This window comes from Eulemur rufifrons, chromosome 23, assembly GCF_041146395.1.
Source record: "Eulemur rufifrons isolate Redbay chromosome 23, OSU_ERuf_1, whole genome shotgun sequence".
Classification (NCBI taxonomy): Eukaryota; Metazoa; Chordata; class Mammalia; order Primates; family Lemuridae; genus Eulemur; species Eulemur rufifrons.
In genome coordinates, this window is record NC_091005.1 from 10,907,755 (window position 1) to 10,923,205 (window position 15,451).

General features: G+C 57.2%; 2 protein-coding genes across 3 annotated transcripts; both read right to left on the bottom strand.

Moving 5' to 3' along the window:
- Positions 1–3,198: 3,198 nt before the first annotated feature.
- Positions 3,199–4,629, bottom strand: NRN1L (neuritin 1 like). Its single transcript, XM_069456406.1, has 3 exons — positions 4,539–4,629; positions 3,706–3,838; positions 3,199–3,589 (listed from the first exon to the last, which is right to left on the bottom strand). The coding sequence occupies exons 1-3, from the start codon at positions 4,627–4,629 to the stop codon at positions 3,304–3,306; spliced, it is 510 nt and encodes a 169-aa protein (XP_069312507.1). The 3' UTR covers positions 3,199–3,303.
- A 393-nt stretch (positions 4,630–5,022) lies between these two features.
- On the bottom strand, positions 5,023–15,351 carry EDC4 (enhancer of mRNA decapping 4). 2 transcript variants are annotated; one of them, XM_069497866.1, is made up of 29 exons: positions 15,058–15,351; positions 13,403–13,559; positions 12,891–13,002; positions 12,491–12,590; positions 12,042–12,231; positions 11,786–11,933; positions 11,602–11,706; positions 11,190–11,299; positions 11,013–11,096; positions 10,825–10,920; positions 10,626–10,728; positions 10,332–10,512; positions 10,165–10,237; positions 9,970–10,061; positions 9,700–9,887; positions 9,519–9,625; positions 9,273–9,426; positions 8,523–8,956; positions 8,334–8,438; positions 8,098–8,250; positions 7,979–8,015; positions 7,667–7,844; positions 7,403–7,558; positions 7,184–7,299; positions 6,916–7,081; positions 6,642–6,828; positions 6,335–6,554; positions 5,828–5,991; positions 5,023–5,568 (listed from the first exon to the last, which is right to left on the bottom strand). In XM_069497866.1, the coding sequence occupies exons 1-29, from the start codon at positions 15,137–15,139 to the stop codon at positions 5,376–5,378; spliced, it is 4,191 nt and encodes a 1,396-aa protein (XP_069353967.1). In that variant the 5' UTR covers positions 15,140–15,351; the 3' UTR covers positions 5,023–5,375. The 2 variants fall into 2 exon arrangements, with proteins under 2 accessions (XP_069353967.1, XP_069353966.1); XM_069497865.1 differs by having other exon boundaries at positions 7,403–7,844.
- Positions 15,352–15,451: the final 100 nt, after the last annotated feature.

Sequence of the window (15,451 nt, forward strand, 5' to 3'; positions counted from 1 at the left end):
CTGTGAGCTAGGCTAATGCCACGGCACTCACTCTAGCCTGGGCAACAGAGTGAGACTCTGTCTCAAAAAAAAATAAAAAAAAAAAAATAAAAAAGAAAGTCTTTAAAAAATATTTCCAAAAGTATAGTACAATGATTAAGGGTATAGATTTTGGGGCCAAACAAATCTGGGATCAAATCCCAGCCGACACTTCCACAGCTGTGTGACTTTTTTTTCCTCACCACTATACTAAAGAGGAAACTGTGTGACCTTAGCCAAGACATCTTCCCTCCATAAGCCTCATTTTTCTTATCTATATAATGGGAATCATAGTCCTGACCTCCCAGAGTTGTTGTGAGGGTTAAATATACAATTCCAGAGTCGATGGCACTCAGAAATCCACACAACACCCCCGTTTTACAGATATTTGGTAAATTAATTAACAAATATTTGTTGAGCCCTTACTATGTGCCGGCGCTGGTCTGGGCTCTGGGAAGAGCATGAGGCCCTGAGGTGAAGAGGCATGTTAATACAGACGGGACAAGGCCCAGTACATCCACTCCCCAAGTTCTGCCCTGAACAATAAGGTACTCCTTGTCCACAGAGCTGCAAATGTGAAAAACATCACCACCGTGATGCTGTGGCCTGGGCAGCTGTGCATCTGGGATAAAACATACAAAGCTCTTAAGCCTCTGGCCAGAGAGCAGATTCTATCCCTCCTCCCTCACCGCCCCCCATCCCACTCCATGGAAGAGCAGAGACTTAGGGAGCAAAAACCAGGGGGAAAGTAGGTCACAGCAAGAGAATGGTAATCTGCCTGATGGCTGGCTAGAGCAGCCAGGCTCCTGCTCCTAGAAGCAGGCTGCTCCTGGCCACCCATAAAGATGGGTTCTGGAAGACTTTCAATGTCTGGAGCCCCAGCACCAGCCCTCCTAGCAGTATGCCCAGGCTGCAGGGGCCATCCCAAGATGACACATCCTCCACACTGGGCTCATTCTCGGTTGAAGCTCTTGCTGACTGTAACACTTCCTAAGCTGGACTTAGAGATTCTTTCATCCCATACATTCCCACAAGTGCACCCTTTATACCCAGCCCTAGGTTGGGTGACAGAGACACAAAGTGGACTCCCTGCCCTTGGGGAGTCCACAAGGGAGGAATTCTGACCTGGACCTAGACAACAACAAGCCAGTGCTATCAGTACTGAGACAGAAGAGAACACAGGATCTGTGTAGACCTAGAGGAGGCTTCTGATTCAGCTTGTAGCTGGGGTTAGGGAATACTTTTTGGAGAGGTGATGCTGAGCAAAAAGTAGGAGTTCAGGAGGAGGAAATGGGGAAGGGTATTCTGAGCAAAGAGACTAGATGTACAAAGACTCAGAAGAATAAAAGGTGCCTGGGATCCTCATCAGGCCTGGAGGAGAGGGATGGGCTGATGATAGCCCAGTTAACTGCACCCTGAGCACAGCTGCCCAGGCCAGAGCATCATGGTGATGATGTTTCTCATCTCTTTCCTTCTGGTAAATTCTGGTGGTCAAAGTGGGAGTACATGAGCCAGGCACAATGGCACACATTTATAATCCTGGCTACTTGAAAGGCTGAGGCAGAAGGATCATTTATGCCTGGGAGTTCAAGACCAGCCTGGGCAACATAATGAGACCCCCTCATCTCGAAACAAAACAAAAAAAGGAACAGGGCAGATCTAGGAGGGTTTCCCCCAGAACTTTCTTCTTCAGATGATGTGAGAAGATGGGTAATGACTGGTTGGGAGACAGAAGTGGGGATAAAAGTCCAGGTGCAGGAAGCACAGGAGTAAAGAAAGGGAGAGCAAAGAGCAGAGAGAGAGAGAGTTAATTAGGAAGCATGGATGAAGTAAGGTTTCTACACATGTGGACAGAAGCACCTGTCACACTAGAGCCTAAACAAGGGTCTTATCAAGCCTAACTATGTCCCAGGGGGCAGCAGCCTCCCAGCATGGGCTTCAGCATAAGCTTGGTCTGCTGAGATCTGGGCTCCCACCATTCCCTCCCTCCTGGCTGATGGCTTTGGGGACCCCCTCTTCTAAAGCCCAACACCTGTAAGTCTCACATCTTTACTTGTTATCACCCCTATGTGAGTGCCACTTCTCTGAAGCCTCCCCTGACCTCAAGGACTGGGTAGGTGGATAGCTCCTCTGTGCTGCTACAGAGGGGAGTTGCAGAAGTGGACAGAGCTGGCTTATGTAGGGCCTTGTAGACAAGGAGAAGGAGCTTAAGATAGGGATCAACTTTTCAATTTAGAAAGTAGATAATAAAGTGGAGGGAGTAATAATAGAAATCAGTGAGGAGACGATGGCCGTGCCCTACAGAAGTCATGGGGTGATGGCTTGGTATAGGGTCCTGGTGGTGATGGTAAAGGACTGGTCAAAAGAGGGTCCCACCCTCTCTGAAGCCCCTTCCTTCCTCAGATTCTGCCCATGTGCTGAGTCTTGCCCTTCCTTTCCAGCAGGATGAACACACCACACACTCTCATTCCACTGCTTCCAGAAAGCCTTCTGGGATTGTTTTGACTTCACCCTGCATACTTCTTCTCAAAGAACAAGCTTGTGGAGAGCAGAGGCCAGAGGATCCCTTGCTGTGACCCCAGTTTCTGCAGCTTCAGGTCATGTCAGGAGCATGAATGTGGACTTCAACAGGGGCTCCCCACCTTCTGGAACAGGCCTCCCTCAGATGGACGAGGAACCCAGAGGAGGGGACTGAGCACATGGTCTGAGCTGTGTCTTCAAGGCTGAGATGACAGTTCAGCAGAGGGAGGAGGAGGAGATGGTCAAGAGCCTGGAGGCTGGAATGAGCCTGGGGGTGGGGTGGGGGTGCGGGGGTGGACAGGATGGGGTGGGGTGTGGGATTGAGGGCAGTGCACCTAGGGGCCAGGGCAGGAGGAGCAGGCAGTACAAGGAGGGAAGGGCTGAGAACTCCCGTCTTCCCGACCCAGTCAGGTCCCCACCCCAGCCAGCCCGGGAAGGCAGAGAAAGGCCGTGCGTTCCTGCAGATCTCGGGTCTCCGTCGTAGCTCTTTGGGACCTGTGCGCATGGAAACTCTGCGCCGCCGGCGGAAATGAGTGTAAGGAGAGAAATTGAGTCCTCTGTGGCAGCCCTCTTCCCCACCCATCCTATGCGGAGGATCAGCTTCTGGGGGCCCCGCCCCAGCCAAGCAGGGCCACAGCCGGGAGAAAGGAAGGAGCTTAGTACAAATATAAATACCTTTAATGAAAGCGTGCCGCTCTGCAGAGCCCAGACAACGCGGGCCGCCGGAGCAGGGGAGGCACCGGCGCTGCGTGCAGACCCGACTGGCTAGGCCAGAGGCCCCAGGAGGCAGGCCAGCGCCAGAGCAGCCGCCAGCAGCGGGGGTGCAGGGGCAGGGGCGGGTGCAAACGCTGTCCCCCGCAGCGTCTCCTGGTTGGTCTCGGGGCCCGCGCCGCGCTCCCGGACGCGTACGGGGGCACCGCACAGAGTGTGCAAGTTATCCCTGTGCGGGGCCCGGCGAGCTTCTTGCTGTAGTGACTCCCACACGGCGGCCGCCTCCTCTGGGCAGCCCGACAGGACCCGAGAGGCGCAGACATGGAAGTCATTCCAAGACCTATTAAGGGAGGGGGATTAGGTGGGGCGAGGAGATTTTGGATGGGGAAGGAAGAGGTTCAGGCTCCACGGGTGGGTCGGATTGGGCCGCTGCCTCCCACCTGCACCCGCCGGTACCTGCAGATGGTTTCCAGCTCGCCTCCGCGGCCCATGCCATCCCCCAAGCGGATGAGACACTCAGCGAAGCCCTGGTATATGGTGTCACAGAGGTTTGGGCCCTCTGTGGCTGCTGCCAGGGTAGGTACAAGGACTAAGGGAGGGGAGGGGAAGGGAAGAGTGGTTGATAGGATGAGTCGGGCCGCCTCCAGTCCCCAGGGGCCTGTTTACCTGGGAACGTTCCTCTGGGGACATGACTCAGCGTGAAAAGGGCGCCCCAGGGAACCGAGGGGCATGTCTGGGGATCATCTACCTCAACCCCCTTAAAGGCAGGACCTGGAATGGGATTTGTGCGAGGGGAGGGGGCATCGTGTCCCAGGGGTCAGTTCTTCCTGTGAGCTTCTGGGGCCCCAGGTGGCATGAGGATGGCCCAAGTGAAGGAGTCAGGACAACAGGGAGCATGTCCAGTCTCTGCCCCCTAGACAAGCTTCACCTGGCCCTCCCACCTCATCCTTAAGGATAGATGGGTGCTTTTTTGGATGAGACAGGGCAGGATAAAGAGGAATTGGGATCCAGACCAGACCCTCACAGAGGACCTAGGACTTCAGCCATTGACCATGGCTCTCTTCATCAGAAGAGAAGCTGCCGAATTTTGGAGTCCTTCCCTGGATAACTGGGGCTCAGTTTGTGCCTCTCACTTTTCCGTCCTGAAGCCACCAGCACACCTTCGTGCAGCCCTTGTAACTTTTCCGGGAAGGCTGTGCCCCCAGCTCCCGCATACACCCCATACCCAGCCTAGCCAGGCCAGGGGTAGGGGGTGCAGGCCAGACCGAGTCCAGGACACCCACACTCACCAAGTGGCAGCAACAGCAACAGCTTTAGGGTACCGGGCGGCCGCAGGCAGCAGCAGCAGCAGCAGCAGCAACAACGGTAGTATCGGTGCATCTTCCCTGGCTGGGAGCCTAATGCGGGAGCTAGCTGCTTGGAGTGCAGCCCGTAGGCCCAGCCCCCGGAGGGAGGGACAGGGATTGGATGAGAGTCCGGGGCGGGGCTCCCAAGCCAGCCAGAGGCCCCACCTCCAGCACCCAGACTGGCAGAAAAGTGAGAAGGGCCGCTAGAGATCAGAAGTGCCCAGGGATACAGGTTGGTGCTGAGAAAGCCCCAGACCGTCGCCCCAGAGATGGAGAAGCAAGATGTAGGAAGGCACGTAAGTAGATGAGTGCCCAGACTCCTGGGGTGGGTTGGCCTAGACCCACAGGGAGAAGAGAGGGAGCAGGTAACAAAGGACAGTTATGAGAGTCACACCACAGACAAATCCAAAGCACACAACATACTCCATTTTATTCCAAAAGCATTTAATTGAATTTCTCAATGTTTTTCAAAAACAAAAAGATCCAAATCGGAGGTAAAAAGGAACATGGAAAAATTCAACTCAAGTGGTGTCATGATCTCCAGGTCATGCTGCAGGCATGGCAGAACCCAAGAAGGCACAATACCTGCCCTGGGCCCAACCTAAACCTCCTGGCTACCACAACCTGTAGACCACGGCCAGTGCTCCCTGCTCCCCGACCCCCAAACACCCCAGAGGTAGGGGCCTGAGCAGTTAAAGGGCAGACATGACTCTGCCTTGACCCAGGCCTGTCTGCTGGCCTTCAGCGCCACTCCACCCCTGGGCAAGGCAGGCTTAGCAGCTAAGGGAGGCTGGGGGTCACAAGGCCGTGCAGCATGAGGCTGAGTCGCCGGGCTGCTTTGCCAAGTGAGTTGTGTGGCTCAGCCTGCAGGAACTGAAAGAGCTTCTGGCGCACCTGGGCCATGACGGAGCCCATGTGGTCCCGAGTGATGGGATCACTGTGGTCCAGGTGCATCACGGCCTCTTCCAGGTAGCTGGGGATGGAGGGAAAAGACAGGCTACCGGTGGGCGCACGAGCAGATGGGAGCGCCCCCTGGTGGCACCTAGACCCAGAAGGATTGTTGACAAGGGAGGCCTCTCAGCCTCAGCCAGGTGAGGACAGAGGGGATTGGTGGAAAAATTAGGAAGGGGAGTCGGGCAGGAATGTGAGTCCCATGTGAGTCCCGTTGAAACTGCTCCCTCCCCACTCCCTACCCCACAGCTCATCTCCTGGTCCCTGACTGCCCCCCTCACCTGAGCTTGAGGTCAGTTCGAGTGCCAAGGTCGGATGCCAGCTGCTGGATGAGGGAAAGGAGCACAGGCTGGGAGAGTGGGCAGGGTGGCTGCCCAAAAACCTGGGCTGGGTCCACAGTTTCACACACATACAGCACCAGGTTCAGGTCAGCGGCTGTCAGTGCCTGGGGGGAGAACAGGGCAGCAGGGTTCACAGCTGACAGCAGTATGGAACGTCTGTTTGTCTGTGCTGTGCCGCCTGGGGGAAGATGACCGCAGAGTGGGGCAGTGAGGGCTCCAGAGGGGCCCTGAGAGAGCACTGTAGGGCTGTATTGTCACCCTGGGGGATCAAGAAAGGTTTCCTGAGAAGGACAGTCATAGAGCAAGGTGGGCTGAGGTGGGAAGGAAGAGGGAGCAGCAGGGGCAGTGGCCTGGAGGCCCAGAGCCAGGTAGGTGGAGTGGAATGTATGGTGTGTAGGCCTTGTCAGGAAGCGCCTGACTCTTACCAGGGCCAAGTGCCTGTCGTACCTGCTGGAAGGCCTGATTGAGGTGGCCCTGCTGCAGCAGCTGCAGGATATGGGCTTGCTGGGCCTGGCAGTCAAGGTGGGCAGAGGGAACAGGTGTGCCAGCGGCTGAGCGCATGGCCTGCATGATGCTGGAGGTGACGGCGGCCTGCTGCTCCTTGAGTGCCACGCTCACTTCACCCTTGACAATGCGCTGCACCTGTGCTAAAATGGACTCCTGCAGGCTGCAAAGAAAAGTAGATGAAGTAGACAGGGAGCCCCATCTGGCCCTCCCTAAACCCACCACCTTGCCCAGTACCCTGCCTACATACCTGCCCACAGCCACATGCAGCTGGTGCTGCACCTCAGCCCGAACGCTGCTAGACACAGTGGCTGCCATCTGTTCGGTGGCACTCTGCAGTGTACTGACCAGGCCCCGCAGCTGGGCCAGCACGGGCTCCCTTGCCTCCTGTTCCCGTGCCTTCCGGCTCTTCATGTGACTTTCTAACTGCTGCAAGTCTGTGAAGTGACCGCGGGGACCATAAGAGGGATGGTAGAAGAGAAGAGGACAGCCCTGCCCACTTTGGGTCACATGACCCCACTCACATTCCTGTGTGCCCAGCCGGAAGCTATCATTGATCTGCTGGAACATAGCCTGGCAGCTCTTCTCGAAGGCCGGCAGCACCACGCTCTGGAAGGCCTCACGGTAGGCAGCCTGCATTGGCCCCTGTAAAGTGTCTGCAGCTGCTCGGGCGATGGTATCAGTCAAGTTCTAGGGTAGAGGGAGGGGCTGGGTTGAAAGCCTGTGCCCAACCTGGCCTGACTAGAACCACCAACCAATCACCCTGCTCCCCCATCTTGGACCCTATAGCACCTTGGACTTGAGCAGCTTGGAGATGTTCTCTTTCATGCTGCCCTCCACAGCTGTGAGCTTGGTGGCCACCGAGTTGCTCAGTTGGCCTGCCACAGGCTCCAGACTCCTGGAGACACCTAGGGCAGGGGAGAAGGGGAAAAAGGAGCCAGGAGAGGAAGCTTGACAGGTACCTCCACTCCCACCTGGCCCACCCAAAGGCAGTCTCCATGCAAAACTCACATGGGGGAACTGTCTTCTTGATCTCGTCCCTTATACTGCGCTCTAGCCGCCCAGCCACAGCTGAAGACAGTGCCTGGGACAGCTGCTGTGTCAGCTGCTCCTGCAGCTGTCCACCCCGCTGCTGCCCCTCAGCCAGTGCGCGCTCCAGCCGCCGCTCTACACTGTAGTTAAGGAACAGGCCTGGAGCAAGTCCCATACCCCTTCCCAGGCCAGGAATACTGCCCCTGCCTCTATGCCGTGCTGTGCTACCACCCTCAAGGATACGTTCCTGCTCATGCCGGGTCTCGAGGGCACGCTCTACATGGCCCATGACAGTGCTCTGCAGGCCTTCGAGTTGGGTACACAGACGCTGCAGCAGCTCTTCTTGGTTGTGCCGCAGCTCTGCCAGCTCTCTCTGCTGTTGCCAAAGTAGTGCTGGCCAGTCCTCAGGTGGCTCTGCCACCTGCCAATAGCACTGTCAGTCGCATAATGCCTGCCCCACCCAGCCCCACACACCAGACTAGGGAATGGCCCAAAGCCCTCCCCCACCCTCACAGGGTAGGGTCCCGTGAGTATAAAGGGGGCTCGCTCACTTACCTGGTGCTCTGTGAGCCGGGATCCCATAGCTGAATCCCTGCCATAGGCGAGAACCACCGCAGGCTACGTTAGGCAGCCTAGAGAACACCCCTCTCCCTGGCCCCAGGACCCCTCCCTACCCGTCATCCTTCTTGCTCTTCCTCTTGAGCTTGGGTGAGGACCGAGGGGATCCCTTGGTCTTCCAGTCCTTGGCAGGCAGCCGTGGAGTGGGAACTTTGGTGCCAAAGCCTCCTGAAGCAGAGGCAAGGCTGGCCACCTCATCATCATGATCACTGTGGGAAGGGGAAGGAGAGATAAGCATTTGCCCACTTGTTGGCCCTCCTCTGCGAGAGGAATGGTGTCGGGTGGCACCCACCTTTGCTCAGCACTGGCATCCTGACTGTCGTGTTGCGGCAGCAGGTGATAAGGTGGTCGGTGGAAGGCCAGGCTCTTGTGCTTTTCCTGAAGGCCATTCCTGGGACTAAGGGTACGGGCCAACTTAGCAGTGGATGATTCTATCTGAAGTCCCTCCCACCAGCACACTTCTCCCTCCCCAGTTCCTCACCTTTCTGCAAGGGTGCTACAGGTCTCACGGGTGATGTCAGGTGCTGTAGGCCAAACCTGACTGTCAGGGGTCGTGGCTTCCTGAGTCAAGGCTGCCTCCAGGAGGGAAGGGGTATTATGCCGATCTCCGTCCCCAGGCCCTCCATCCAGGCCAAGCTGGGGGCCAAGCTCAGGCCCTGGTCGGGGCCGGGGGGACAGCAGGTGTAGTGCTGAGGCGGCTGAGGCCATACTGTCTGGCTCAAGACCCTCTGGTGCAGAGGAGCCAAAGCCCCGGGACAGGGCCTCAGATGCAATCTCAGGGATGTCCTGAGACAGGGCAGTGGAAGCTGAGGAGATAACATCCGGGGAGCGGGTGCGGCTTGGGGAGGCCTGGGGTAGCCCCAGGGGCTCCACTTCTTGTAGCTCCAGGGACAGTGTAGAGGCAGCAGTAGACACCTGAGATGGGCCAAAGATGGAGCTTAAGTGATGGGAAGTGAGATGGGGGGCACAGGAACAAGGCACTGGTCTCAAGAGTGATGAGAGATGAGGCAGTGGGGAAGGGAGGCACAGGTCAAAAACAGGGCCACAACCCAGGAGAGGAGGTGGGGACGGGGAGGCTGAGGAGATACCCTCCAGGGAACATGGAGGGTTAAGATGACCTCAGGGGAAACATGGACCATGTAAGACAGAGCAGGGTGAGCAGCAGGGGTACGTGGGAGGAGACTGCTGCCACCCACCTGCTACCTGGCACTTCACACACCCATGCACGCACCTGCCCTGGCCCCTTGGGAGTCAATTTGTCAGCTGGGCCTGGGAGCAGGCCAGGCAGGAGGCTGCGAGGGCTTGCCTGTAGGCCGCTGTTGCTGCTCATTGTCAGACTGCCATCCAGCTGCAGCTTGGGGCTCAAGGTCAGCTCCTCAGGTGGTCTGGTGGCAGGAAGGCTGAGGTGTCAACAACCAGAATTTGGTATTACCTGGCACCAGCCCCTGCCATGCCCCAACTCTGACCCTCACCTCACCTGGGCAAGGAGGGGTCCACGGCTGAGGTGCTGCTCATGGCAGACACAGCCGTGAGAGAGCTGCTGCTGCTGCTGCTGCTGCTGCTGCTGCTGGGGGATGCAGTGATCTGGGGAGACGCAGAGAATGAGGGCTGTGGCCTGTGGGTGAGGCATTCTCAGGTCCCTTACCCTGAGGGGGTACCTGCTGCAGGGAGGCGCTGGGTGTCATGAAGGCATCAGGCGTCATCAGCTTGGGCTTGGTCTCACTGCTTAGACTGAGGAAGTCTGCGGGTGCAGGTAGCTCCACAATTCGTCGGAGGTCAGGCTGGGAGCCATGAGCTGCTGATCCCAGACCCTCGGAGCCCAGTTCAGGCCGAGATTCTCCAAATGCTGCAGAGCAAGGTGGCACTTGAATCAGATCTCAGATCCCAGTCAGCCCAACCTCCCTCCCCTTCTTTCACTCCTTACTCACCAAAGTCCTCATGGGCAGTGTGGGTGGGGAGTGGGGCAACCACATCAGGGTTTAGCTGTGGCTGGAAGCGGATCTGCACATCTTGCAGTGCCCTGCAGGAAGACAAGGGGGAGAATAGAGTGCTCAGAGGGGCCAGAGTCAGTAGCATGGAGAGGGGCACAGCAGGGCACTGGTGGGCCGCCCCCACATACGCACTTGGTATGCACACAGAATAGCTTGATGAGCACGCCGGCTGCAGACTCCATGGCACCAGCTCCGTGGGCACCATCTGAAAGGACAGTGTGGATGACTAAGCCCCTAGCCCTCTGTGTGCCTTAGCACCCCCTGCATATGGACATACAGCCAACCCCAAGGCAGCTCACCGGGTCCCAAGCTGTCATTCTCCTCCTCAGCAGGGAGCACCTCAGTGTGCCGCAGCCGGCAGCGACTCACAACCTGGATCCCAAAGCTCAGTACAGGGTGGGTGAGCAGGAACTCCGAGATGGAGCTGAAACAGGCACGGCCCTCCTCCTGGTTCTGCAGCAGCTCCATCACATAGAGGACCTGCACAGGCATTCGTAGCTGAGCTCAGAGGCTGTGAGGGCTGCAGATGTGCCACATACCCTTGTCCTCCCCAGGGATACTGGCTCCACCTAGGGTGCCCCAAGACAGCCCACCTTCCGTTGCACATCGCTGAGAATCAGGTATTCTGCTGACAGGTCCAGGCAAACCTTGAGGCTGGGGAGCACACTCACTGAGCTGAAGATATCTGGGGAGAAGCTAGAGAGCCACGAGCAGGGTGAATGAGGCCGAGAGTTGAAGAAACCCACATTCCCAACCCTGCCACCCCTGCCGAGGCCCCTGGCCCCTGCTTACCGAATGGTCTGCAGGCAGGTCCAGGATACCGTGCACCACATCTTCAGCTCCCGATTCTGGTCAGCACCAGTAATAAGGAACCTCCAGAAAGGGATCCTGTGGAGCAATGTGGCACTGAGTAGTTTGCTGGGCCCCCTGCCAGGAGCCCAAGGTCAGCCCACCACCCACTCATCTGCCCACTCACTCACTCAGGGTCCTGCTTCCTATGGTTGTCACAGAATAGGAGGCAGGAGAGGGGCCGCCCGTCATGAGGCTTCCACTCGTGCAGACACCTGCAGGCAGGCAGATGAGGGGCCTGTGTAAGTGATCTGTTCTCCTGGTCTCCTACCTAGGGGAGGGTCCTGATCTTGCAGGCCTTGCCTTACCTTGGCTCATCCTGCCCCTCAATGTAGATCTGCCAGAACTTGACATAGCCATCATGGCTCGCAGTAGCCAGGACAGTCCCGTCAGGGGAGAGTGCTCCTTCACTTAGGCACTGGGAAGAACCCAAAGAGTTTTGCTTTGCTATCTCGCTAGAGGGGGAAACGAGCCCGTCTCCAATGAGGATAGCAGTGAGCCGGGCTGACCCACAGTGGACTTGCACATTTGTGTGCCTGAATGAATGAACAGGTGACTATAGAGACCAGGCCTGTATGGCACAGCTAGGTTAGAAACAAGCTCCACAGGCAAGAACCACTTTGTGCTCAGAGTCCCATGGGCAGAGTGCCAGTACAGCTGCCAGGGCAGCTGTGGATGTGGGGAAGAGATGAAGGAGGGAAGAGGGGAGGGCAGGCTTACCGTGCTGTGGCCTTTCACCACAATGAAGCCCTGCTTGATTTGGCTGACATCCACAGGCCAGGTGCTATGGTCAGAGCGGAGCATATCCAGGTCCCACACCTCAGCCTGGAGGGTACAGAGAGGTTTAGCCCATGCCCACACTATGGCTGCTCTGACACCTCCCCACCATGCCCAGCTCCCTCACCCGGTCTTCATGCAGCAGAGCCACTGTTGGGCTGCTCTCCTCACAGCAATCCTCACTCTCCTCAGGGATGAAGGGGCACCAGATGATCCTACGGAAGTGGTTCAGTGGCGTGCCCTCTGGCTGCCGGATGTGGACCAAAATCTCTTCTCTGAACAGGGTGTTAAGGGCTAGATAGGTGGATGGTGAGGCATGCCTGGCAGCCCCAGCTCCACCCACCCTTCTTCAATCCCCCCACCCCACACCAGGGAATGGATACTGAATTTTGCCATTAATCAGAGCCAAGCGCCACACAAACAGGTTGCCTGCCTCATCCAGGCAGGCCAGCTGTGGAGAGTTGAGGTGTGCAAAGGCCAGATCAGCCACACTGCCTGTGAAGCCCTTGAGCAGGGTCCGCTCCGAAGTGCTGACACTGATCACCCGCACCATCGCTGAGCCATTGTTGGCAGCTGGAATCAGGAGAGCAGTGGGCCCTGAGCAAGTATCCAAGCCCAGGCAGCAACAGAGAGGCCCTGCCCTTGCCCGTCTCACTGCCACCACCATAGTCTCAAGCTTAGTTTTCCCACCCAGCTCCCCAAGGCCTGGCAGAGGTTGGGGCAGCATGGACAAGCCTTCCATTGTACCCCTGATGGGCTGAGCCTGATGCTGGATCTGGCTCTCTGGGATTTCTAGCAGAACACTTCCTTCCTCTCCCCAGCCTCTACTCACCCCGAATGGCATAGGCCAAGAAGGAGTTAGACACAGCAATCAGGTTGCCATAGTAGTACTTCTGCTCCCAGTCATACTTGGCGACAGGCTGGATTTTCACCTGAGAACCCAGGGGTAGGAAAGTCACAGAAGCTTAGGGCTGGGGCAGCTTCCCCAGAGCCTAGGAGGTCCCCAGCATCCCTGGGGATGGGAGAGGCCATAGGTGCAAGCCCAGCTACCCAGTGAAACCGCCCGGGGCCAGATTCCCTCAGAGGTTTGGCACCCAACCCTGGCTTCCTGAAACTGGGGCAGACTACCTATATGTGAAGGTGTTCCTCACAGGAACTGGCAGCATGGGGGATATGGGAGAGGCTGGGTGTGCCCTCATACATTATACATGCCACAGCAACCTTGTACCCACCTTGTTGCTCCCCCGGGCCTTGCTCGAAATGCTAGAGTCACTGCTGGCCACAATCTCTACCTCCTTGGCCAAAATCCCAATGCAGGTGGAGCTGTCATCTCCTGAGAGGCAGCTAAGTGGAAGGGTGCACAAACTTTGTCTCCTGTTCACCAAATGGCTCAGTGGGCAGGGTTGGGAGGAGGAGAAGACACAGCTACCCTGGTGAAGGGGTCTAGTCCCAGATGCCCAGCTTTGCCTGGTCCACTGGTTCCAGACCCACAGCTCCCCTTGCTCCCCTCCCTCCTTGGGAATGAGCCTACTTCCATTCTAAACCAGGCATCCTGGCCAAGGCCTTAAGCTTGTCCTTGCCTCTCATTCTAGAGCAAGCTCAATGTGGTTAAGTGTTCCGTCCCAAGTCATCTAGACGGGGAGCAGCAGAAGCTGCTGGCCCCTTTCACCCCCATCTCATGCCTTCAGCTAAGCAGGTGCCTCAAAGATACCATCACCACCATTGCTATCTCCCAGGTACTCACATGACCTGCTTCTCCTGCAGATTAATGGGTGGCATGGTCCGGAGACCAGCCTTGCTTGTTGAGGTACCATCACCTGAGCAGAGGGGGTCTGGGACCAGGAGCCCATTAAGGTCCCCGTTGTAGGCGTTGGATGGCCGTGGGCTCTCTGCACTGGGGCCTGGGGACAGAGAGGGCCACTCTGACAAGGTTGCTCTATCTGCCCACCAGTTTCTCCTGCAGTTTCCTTCCAGAACTCGGAGGTGCTCTAGAAACACTCAACTGAGCAAGGCATGTCTGTGAGGGAGAAGGGCCCTTTGTTCATCTCTCATTCCATAAACACTGATGTATACCAGGAGCAAGAATGAGTATGAAGCTCCTCTACCTGGGGGAGGGACCCCGTGAGGCCAGTTAATATTCAGGCCTGGGTCAGCACAGAAGAAGTCTGTGTGCTTTGAGGCAGAGGGCATAGGAAGGGTCAGGAAAGTAAAGGGAGCACACGTTCCAGGCTTGGGGCAAAGGGCCCAGTGGTCTCAGGCAGCTGACAGATTTTCTCAGAGAGCAGGGGTTAGCTAATCCACCCAGAGTGAACACCAGTGCCGGCTTCCAGAAGCAGCCAGTTTGGGCCTCCCAGCAGGTGTAAAAACAAGGTCTGAGGAAGCATCAGTTCTCAGTAGTGGACACTGCACATCCACAGTACCGTCACCAGACAGCACTTCAACCACTACAATTTTTCACAGATCCCTGAACCCGCCAACAAACTAGTGCCCTTACACGTGCTACTTCCTCTTCATAATAGGTAGCTTCTACATAGGTGCCTTGGGTGCCTATTCATATTACATCCAAGCCCGTTTATATTACAAGACCTAGCCTAAATAATCTCATCTCCCAGACCTGCACTCTACACTCACCAGCCTCCACCCTCCCCATCCCATCATAATACCAAACACTCCTCTCTTCCTCTCTTTCAGTGACAACATTATATTACAACCCTGTTTGCTCTCTGTGTCCTGGGGGCTCTCTGAGGGCAAGAGAAGTTCTGAGGTATCACCAGGAAACCAAGTAAAATATGAATGAATGGAACAAATTAGGCCTTGCAGATTATTTGTAGCCTAATTCAGCCAGGGTGGTACGGTCTGTGATTTGCCTTCCTCCCAGAAAGAAGGAGGAATTGGAGCTGAACATTTTCCTCCTGGAAATCAGTTTCAGAACAGCAGGCCAGTAGTCTGCATTCCAGAGAGAAGGGCAAGTTATAGAGGAGGATCAGCAGCTCTCCAGCGCTCAAGCCTAGACTTGGAATTCGGTATACAGAGCCCGGACCAGGCCTCTGAACCATAGCGAAAAGGTAGGGGCGCCGGGCCAATCCCAGGAATAGTAGAGACCTGGAGGCCAGGAACCCAGAGGGACCCAGCAGATTCAGAGAAGGGGCCTCACCTTCAGCTAAAACGCTGAAGGACAAGGCAGAACGACTCGGTGCCGGGATGGGGAGGGTTTACACCCAGGGGTCTGCGCTCTTCGAAGGGGTACCCTCAGGGATCTAGGGCTCCGACCCCCGTCCGCCCTCATCCGGGAGGATCCAGAGCTGGTCCTAAGGGACCTGCGGGCCCTGAGGGCGGTTCAAACCCGCGCCACCCTTCTGCCTGCTCGTCCAGGGCCCATCCCCCGCTGTCCCCGCTCACCCCCCGCCGGCCGGTCCAGCTTGAGGATGTCCCGCAGGTGCTGCGTGGCGTCCTCGATGTCGATGCTCGCGCAAGAGGCCATGGGCCCAGCCGCGGACGCCCCGTCCGCACCGCGTTCGTTCCGCTGCCGCCGCGCACCGCCCAGCCTGGCCCGGCCGCGACGGGGCGAGACAGCGGGACGCCGGTCACTACACTCAGTCGACCCGCAGTTCGCAAACCGCCGCCCGCGACGCGTCCCAGAGCCCCGCCAACCCCACCAACCGCCTCCACTTCCGGCCCCCAAGAGCCGAGACTCCCGGAACCTGCAAAGGCCGGAGAAGAAAGGTTCCGGGCTGGGGGCGGACGCCTAAACCCCTCCCGGAGCCCGTCCTTCTCGGCGGCCCCGCCCCTGTGC